The 7,861-nt window shown below is 65.0% G+C and overlaps 1 protein-coding gene across 2 annotated transcripts in view; it reads left to right on the plus strand.

The window, feature by feature from the left end:
• The window catches only part of CTBP1 (C-terminal binding protein 1), a 13,223-nt gene that overhangs the window by 1,508 nt on the left and 3,854 nt on the right, over nucleotides 1-7,861 (plus strand). For both annotated transcript variants that reach the window (XM_006771437.2, XM_006771438.2), the window contains exons 2-4: nucleotides 101-255; nucleotides 5,475-5,619; nucleotides 7,363-7,569. In XM_006771437.2, the coding sequence (XP_006771500.1) occupies nucleotides 101-255; nucleotides 5,475-5,619; nucleotides 7,363-7,569 (507 nt within the window). The remainder of the gene's footprint in view (nucleotides 1-100; nucleotides 256-5,474; nucleotides 5,620-7,362; nucleotides 7,570-7,861) is intronic.

The following is a 7,861-nucleotide window of genomic DNA, read 5'->3' on the forward strand; positions in this document are numbered from 1 at the left end:
TGGACACGGAGCGCTGTCCCTGGGGTGGTGTGGCGGGCGAGGGGTCAGGCAGCGGGTTTCCTGGACCGCGGGAGGCTGAGCGCCGTGTCTGTCGTTGCAGGCGTCCGACCCCCGATCATGAACGGGCCCCTGCATCCCCGGCCCCTGGTGGCGCTGCTGGACGGCCGGGACTGCACGGTGGAGATGCCCATCCTGAAGGACGTGGCCACAGTGGCCTTCTGTGACGCACAGTCCACGCAGGAGATCCACGAGAAGGTGACACGGCGCTCGGTGTGGGGGGCGGGCCTGCAGGGGTATGCTCGGGGGTCCTGGGCTCCCCACGACGGGAAGTGTGTTAATCTGGCTTTCTGTTCGTAGTCACGGCCGACTCGGTCCTTCAGAACCACCTTCCCGCTGAGACAGGGAGGAAGCGGGACCCGGTTTTAAAAACCCAGCACCCACGAGTCAGCGGCCCGGAGGCTGGTCCTCAGGAAGGACAGGCCTGGCGTGGCGTGCCCGCTGTTCTGGAGAGGCAGCCTCAGCCTCGCCGCCGCCGGGCTCCTGCGGCCCCCTGGTCTGGGTCAGGCCTGGAGAAAGCACAACACGGAACCCAGCACCCTCCACGGTCGGCATGAGCTGTAAGCTCGCGCCGTTGGCGGCCCCGCACCTGCACCCGCAGGTGGTGCCATCCCCTTAGGAGGGGGCTGGTGGCCTCGGCCTCATGTTCCTGTAGGTCCTTCTAGCGCCACGTCGTCCACAGCCCAGGTAGCAGGCAGCAGTGGAGAGGACTGCTGAGCGGAGACCCAGGCCGCGAGCACAGCCACAGCCATAGGGAGAACAAGTTTGGGCTCGATAAGGAGCTGAGAGCTTAGAAAGTGGCAGCAGATTTGGGTAAACGCTGCAGGGGATCCAGACCTGAAAGAGCCCAGCTAATGGGAGGGGCCAGGACGAGGACAGGGGTGGGGAGAGGGGTCGCTGTAGCACCCACACGCTTCTAACGGAGTTTCCGAATGACGGGGGGGGGCCAGACGCCTGCTGAGATGCGGCTCACAGTGCCCAGGGCCAGCGGCGAGGCCGGTGCGGCCCCAGGAAGACACCTGTGGTTTCCCGATAGGCTGGTACCTGCCTGTCACACCCACGGCCACACTTTTGGGTTTTATCCCAGAGAAACACAGCTCACGTGCAGAAAGGTTCCCGGCAGCCTTACTCCTGGCTCCTGTCCTGGACACAATGTCCCTCCCCCCGGGCGACAGACACTGCAAAGGGAGTGAGCTGCCCACCTGCAGAAGGCGCTAGGGCCATGGCGCGGGGCCAAGGCTGAGGTCTGAGGGTGGATGCTGCCCTGCTGGTCTCCAGCGATGAGATGCTGGTGGGCCACATGTGACTGAGGAGCTGACCGGCGGTGTCTGGTGCTGGCGGCCCAGTCCTGTGTCCGTGTGGCTGCTCAAGTAGCAGGTGGTAAAATCCCGGAGCTGGGCGCACGGGCAGGGCAGTTGGAAAGCGGGCGAGGTCGTCTCGAGGGAGCTGGCTGGGGACAGGCGCCCTCTGCAGTGTTGGCCGCTTATGAACCCTCTAACTTTGAAGCTGGAAAGACACCCCTAAAAAACAGTTCATAGGACAAGAGACACGCAGATGGGAGATTTAAAAAGTCATCGGCGGGAGTCAGACAAGTTTGCCAGGAAGTTTGAGTACAGACCAAGCAGACGCTTCTGCTAAGGTTGTAACTGACCAGAACCGGCTCAGCAAGGTGATCCCATCCCACGGGAGCCAGCGGCAGCCCCGGGCAGGGCCGGGCCGGGCCCTAACGGCACCTCTGCCCTTGGCGTCCACCTCCCGGAGGAGCATCCTCAGCTCTGAAGTGCCTGCTGCCTGTGCAGGGAGCACCCTCAGCCAGGAGGACAGCTTGCCCAGGAAGAGCTGGCCATTAAAAGGGGTGGACATGAAACGTTCATGGGAAAGTGGGCAGGCCAGTCCAGAGAAGCCAGAAGATGAGGGAGGAGAGGCCGCCGGCCCCGGGAGCGCTGTGACCGGGTGCCCTCTGGCGTGTCCCAGTGGACAGTCCTGGCCAGCACTTCTTTCCCGGGGGCGGCCGAGTGCGGCGGGGCAAGGGCAGCGGCGTTGTGTGCAGAGCACCGTCCCTCTTTCTGCTGGAACCCAGACATGATGGCTGGCGCCTCCGCTGCCCTCAGGACGGGGATGCCCGGGAACAAGACAGGAACCCAGCTCCAGAGTGTGGGGCCGACACAGGCTCCCTGGCTGCCCGCAGGGCTGTGTGAGGCGGGGACAGTGGCTGCCGTGTCCCTGGGTGGGGAACCCCATCCCCTCACAGCGGCTGGATGGCAGCCTCCTCTAAGTGCTGCGGAAGGAGCTGTCATCACCACAGCGCGAGCGGAAAGGCGCCTGCACTCCACGCGAGTTCCAGGTTTGACCAGCACCGGGGGTGGTGGCACCGGCAAAACCAAGGGCCAGCCCAGCCGCAGTGGGTGCTTCGCAGCTGCTGGACGGCGCGTGGACGGAACTGCTCGTGCAGCACAGGCTTCCTGTGGAGGAGGCGGCAACGGCAAGAGGAAGCTGGGCGCCCAGACGCTGCGTCCATTGGGGCTGGTGGGTGCTGACCCTCCTCACCGGGAGCCAGTCCCAAGATGAAGGCACTGGGCCAGGCAGAGAGGAGAGGAGTCCAGGAAAGTGCAGGAACACTTTGTCGTGGTGGCCGGGGGACTGCTGGGAGGGTGGGACAGACGGAAAAGCCCTCCCAAGGGGACGGAGTGGCCTCCAGTCCGTGGGCAAAGGCCTGGGTGCTGCCCAAGGCCCCTGGTCCATGGGCACTGAGGACCATGGCGGGGACACGCTTGCTGCCCTGAGACCAGGACAGCCCGTCCTGCAGGATACGTGGGTAGTAGAGGCAGTCCGATTGGACGGCAAGGAGGTCGCATGTGCAAGTGCCCCAGGCAGGGGAGATGCGGGGGTGGGGAGGACCACAGACACGGTCGATACTCCAGGCCCTGGAACTGCGAGCCCGCAGGGGACACCCCACCCCAGGCCCTGGAACCGCTTGCTGTGGGAGCAGAAGGGGCTGTGGCCGAGGCAGCTGTGCTCTTGCCAGGAGAAATGGAAGCATCCATTGCTGGTCCTGCATGTGGCTGCTCGTCATGGAAGCTTCAGAGGGGCCCTGCCTGTGTATGTGGACGTGGGAGACCAAGGAAATGGAAAGAAGCCCTCAAAGCTTGTGCCGGTGCCCACCAAAGCCTGGCTTTGCCACAGTGCCCGAATGGACCCCTTTGGGCCCTGCTGCCATGGACCGTGCTCAGAGGCTCTGCTGGTGGGATGTGCCACCCGTTCTGGGGTTGAGCCACCGAGTTAAGTCGCTGGCCTGGTCACACGGCTGCAGGGGAGGGGCCTGAGTGGATGTCGGTCTGGACACCCCTGGGCGGCGGTAGGTCCCAGGGACAGACTTCCTCCCGGAGGTGACACGGTATCCGGGTGTCGCAGCTACTCTGCAACCCCAGGGGCTGTGGGAACCTGCATGGAGCGTGGCCTCCCTCCTCCGGCCGGGGCGGGAGCGGCTCTGAGTAGCGTCGCAGTCCTTATTCTGAGCCTGCATCTGGCACCAGGTGATTGAAAATAGGCGAGGAGAAGGACTAGGACGTGGGAAGACAGCTTACAAGACACACGTGGGCAGGTCACACTCAGCAATGCACGCTAAAGCTAGAATCCCAGATGGCAACTTGCATCCACCATATTTCCCGTTTAGTGTCTAGCGCTGCACAGCCAGGTGGGGGGAGGACACCAAGGACATGGACAAGCACTGGACGCAGCCGAGCGCCTGGCAGTGGGAGGCGGCAGGCCACTGGGCCGCCCTCGCGGGGACGGAGCCCTCACTGCCGGTGAAGCCTCAGGGTTAAGCCTGCGTACGGCTATGCCTGCCCACAGCGGACACCCTCCAATCTGCCCACCCTCAACTTGCCAGTCCCTCCTCACCAGCTCTTGTAGCTGCCCCCCCAGTTCACACAGCAGAGGGAGTCCAGAGGGGGCTTCCTGGGTCCTACCGGCCAAGCCCTCCCCCACCTCCTCCCCCCGTGGCCTTCGCCACGCTCACTGCCTAAGCTGTGTCCACCTCCCCACGCCCTCCTGTCCCCTCTGCCCCATGGGCACTGGCTGCTATTCTGCTGTCACACAGGGCCCTCCCCTCCCATACCAAGTCCACCCTGGCACCAGAGGTCTGCCTGTGCTGCCTGACATCCCCTGACCCCCGCTGCCTGGGGCGGGTACCCAGCAGGTCAGCCACACACCCACTCATCTCTGCTCTGCCTCCAGGAGCTGGTCCCAGACCCCAGGCAGGAGCAGGCCACTCCCTTTATCTCACAAGTCCTGGCCAGCCCGGTGCCTGCAGGACCACGGTCCAGGCCCTCAAGGCTGCGTCTCCAGGTCGCCCCCAGGGAACTGTCTGTGTTCTGGTTGGCTGTCTGTCCAGCAACAGCCGAGGCTGCTGTGGGAGGAGGAGGTGGGCAGTTAGCCCTGCACCCCACATGTGGAAACCCACTCTACTCGCCCGCCTAATGGGTCCCACGTCCAGGCCTCCTGGGTGCGACAGGCTTCTCCCTCGGCTCACACGTGGCGCGTGGGAGCCTGGGAAGTTGCGCACAGCGGGCACTTGGCCTCCCTGTCCTGGGCACCCAGGTCAGGTTGGCCTCCCTGCCATCTAGGAGGCTCAGCCTGCAGGGCAGACAGCAGCCCAGGGTTCCACCGGCCACTGTGTTTCAGCGACTCAGGTGTCCTTGGCTGCAGGGCCCCCTGCTCCATCCTCGAGGGAAGGACAAGCCCTGTCCCCCAGCGACCGCACGTCCTAGTCGTACCAGAACCTCCGGCCCTTCTCGGAGCGGTGGCCCAGGTCCATGGCCTCTGCCCTCGAGCCCGGAGATGGGACGTTGTGTGTCATCTGCCTGCATCTGGCTGTTGCCAGAACGTTTCTCCCCAGAACCCAACCCTAGGGTTTGGGCCCGATGCCCTCCTCGACCACAAGGGGCCCCCTGGGGAGCCAGGTGTGCTGGCTCTGCTCTGCATGAGGGCAGCTGTGCCGGGCCCCGCCTGTGGGGAGGTTTGTGCTCCTGTCCGTGGTTTGGCAAGGAAAGCAGTGAGCCCTCGGTCTCATCTGAACTCTCGGGGACACGCCCCGTCCTGTGGCTTTGGTGCCGCGGGTGGGTCTGGGCTCTGGACGCGGTGTCCTCCGGTGCTCAGCATTCTCCGTCTTAGCGTCTGGTGCCCGTGCCTACCCTTCCCATGCTGGTGGGGGGCAGGGACCCCGGGTTTCCTGGCTGAGGCACCTGGTCGGCTCAGGCGGCTTCTGACCCGAAAGCCTGCTGCGCACACAGGGAGCTATGGGGCTCCTGGTGGCCCCAGCCAGGGCGGGGCTGAGGGGAGGTGTCCACGGGGCCTCTGCCCGTGTTGGGCCGACCGGCGGGCAGCTTCCAGGCTCACGGCCGCTGTCCTCGCCCCAGGTGCTGAACGAGGCGGTTGGCGCGCTCATGTACCACACCATCACGCTGACCCGGGAGGACCTGGAGAAGTTCAAAGCCCTCCGGATAATTGTCCGGATCGGCAGCGGCTTTGACAACATCGACACCAAGTCCGCCGGGGACTTAGGTAGGAGGGGCCCTTTCTCTCTGCCGTCGCCAGGTGTCCTTGGAGTGACCTCCCCACATTCTGTGCGGTGCTGGCTTCTGCTTCACAGCAAGCCTCCTGCTGCAGCCCCCGCGGCTTGGCTTCAGGTGGCCTGTGAGCTGGCGTCATGGGGCCCCACGCGGTCGGCCCCCCGGCACATGCAGGCTCCAGTGCTGCCCGCACCTGTGTCGGGGCAGCTGGCACTTGGCCTCAGCTTCCCACACCCTGGGGCTGGCGGCCAGTGTCCTTGGGTTTCACACGCCCCATCCAGGAGATGCTGGAAAGGCAGTGTGTGCACACGTGTGACTACATGCACACATGTGCACATGACCGTGAAGCGGATTTAACGTGGACTGCACCCTGCTGGGCTGCCTGCCCTTTCCTCGATGCTCTGCTGTCTCTTCCCCTTCCTGTGCTGGTCATGGCCAGGGAGGCGCGGCCACACCCAAGCAGACCCGAGGCTGTAGCCGACTCCCCTCCCCCAGGTCCTGGGGTCACTGCTGACACCTCCCGTGGCAGTGTCTCTGGGGCGGCGCCTGCAGGTGGGCTGCGGCCTGGACACTTTCTGAGCTGGTGTCCTTGGGACCTGTCCCTGCACAGCTGGCCCTCAGTCTCACGGTTTCACAGCTGGGCTGACCACTAGCCAGGGACAATCTGGGCATGCCCTGCTGTCACCTGCAGGCCTGGTTGGTGGGGATGCAGAAGTCCTGGGACCTGCTGCCCCTTCTCGGGTGGGCAGCAGCTTGGTTCCCACCTGGCCTCCCTGCACCCCCTCCTGCATTTTCCCGGGAGTTGGGGTGTGGCCCTTACTGGGTCCTCATGCAGCCGTTTGTGTGCCCAGCCCCAACCCAGCCACCGGGGGCCTCCTCCTCGTCAGGGAGACGGTTGACAGGAGACGAGGGGTGCGCCATGCAGGCTGCCGGGGAGGAGGGTGAGGGCCAGGACTCAGAGGGGGATGGAGCCACTGGGGCAGATCCTAGGACCTAGGACAGCTGTGGGCAAACTACGGCCCGCGGGCCGGATCCGGCCCGTTCGGCTGTTCTATCCGGCCCGCGGAGCCGAAAGAGCGGAGGGTTCTCTTGCTTTCCCCTCCGCTCCTTCACCAGCAGCGTTAACATGGCAACGCCAGGAAACACGGCCGCAGCTCCTTCTTCTGAGTCCAGTTTAAGAACCCATTGTGGTCCTCGAGTCAAAAAGTTTGCCCACCCCTGGCCTAGGAGCAGCGTTGCCTCACGGTGGGACCCACCAGCATGGGCGTGGGCCATGTGGAGAGAAGTGGGGACCGAGGCTTGCATGGAGAAACTTGAGCCAGCTCGCTTTCCAGGGTCACTCTGCTAAGGGGACCCGGTCGGGCTGGGAGGACGGGGACATGGGGCACAGGCTTCAGGGGATGGGAGGATGGCCATGGGGGGCTGCGGAGGATGAGAGGGGTCCCCATCCCTCTAAAACAAGCCTCCATTGGCCTGGGGAGCCCAGAGACAGGAGTGAGACCTGTAGGTGTGTGTGGCTGTGGGGCTGGTTCCAGATTCTTCCATGACTATGACCCCTTCCTGGAAGGCAGAGGAGCAGGTGGTCCAGCCAGGGCCCAGGTGTCCAATTGTCCTGTCTCCTCTGTCCGCCCGGTGGGCAGCTTCCCCACATGGTGGCCTGGGGGCGTGTCCTTGGCTCTCACGGGCGAAGCACTGGGATGGCCGTGGTGACCACCCAGCTGTCTTGTGTCCCCAGGCATCGCTGTCTGCAATGTGCCGGCGGCGTCCGTGGAGGAGACCGCCGACTCCACCATGTGCCACATCCTCAACCTGTACCGCAGGACCACCTGGCTGCACCAGGCGCTGCGGGAAGGCACTCGCGTCCAGAGCGTCGAGCAGATCCGGGAAGTGGCTTCTGGAGCCGCCAGGATCCGTGGGGAGACCTTGGGCATCATCGGACTAGGTGAGCCTCACCTCTGTCCTCACCGTCTGCATGGGGTCAGCGGACGATGAGGTGCCCCACCCAGAGACGCTGAGGAGTGGAGGGGGCCCCGCCCGCGGTTGTGCAGGCCTGTGTGCCCAGGAACGCCAGCCACAGGCCCCACGCCCACTCATGCTCGCCCTGCTGCCCTCCCTGCCTGTGGTGATGGCTGAGTGGACGTGGCCCTCGGATGAGGGCGAGGTGGCCCTGAGGTCCCTTCGCCACTTTGCCCGCCAGGGCTTGTCCCTGTGGGGGGAGGAAGGTGTCCCTGCTG

Source organism: Myotis davidii, unplaced genomic scaffold (assembly GCF_000327345.1).
Source record: "Myotis davidii unplaced genomic scaffold, ASM32734v1 scaffold665, whole genome shotgun sequence".
Taxonomy (NCBI): Eukaryota; Metazoa; Chordata; class Mammalia; order Chiroptera; family Vespertilionidae; genus Myotis; species Myotis davidii.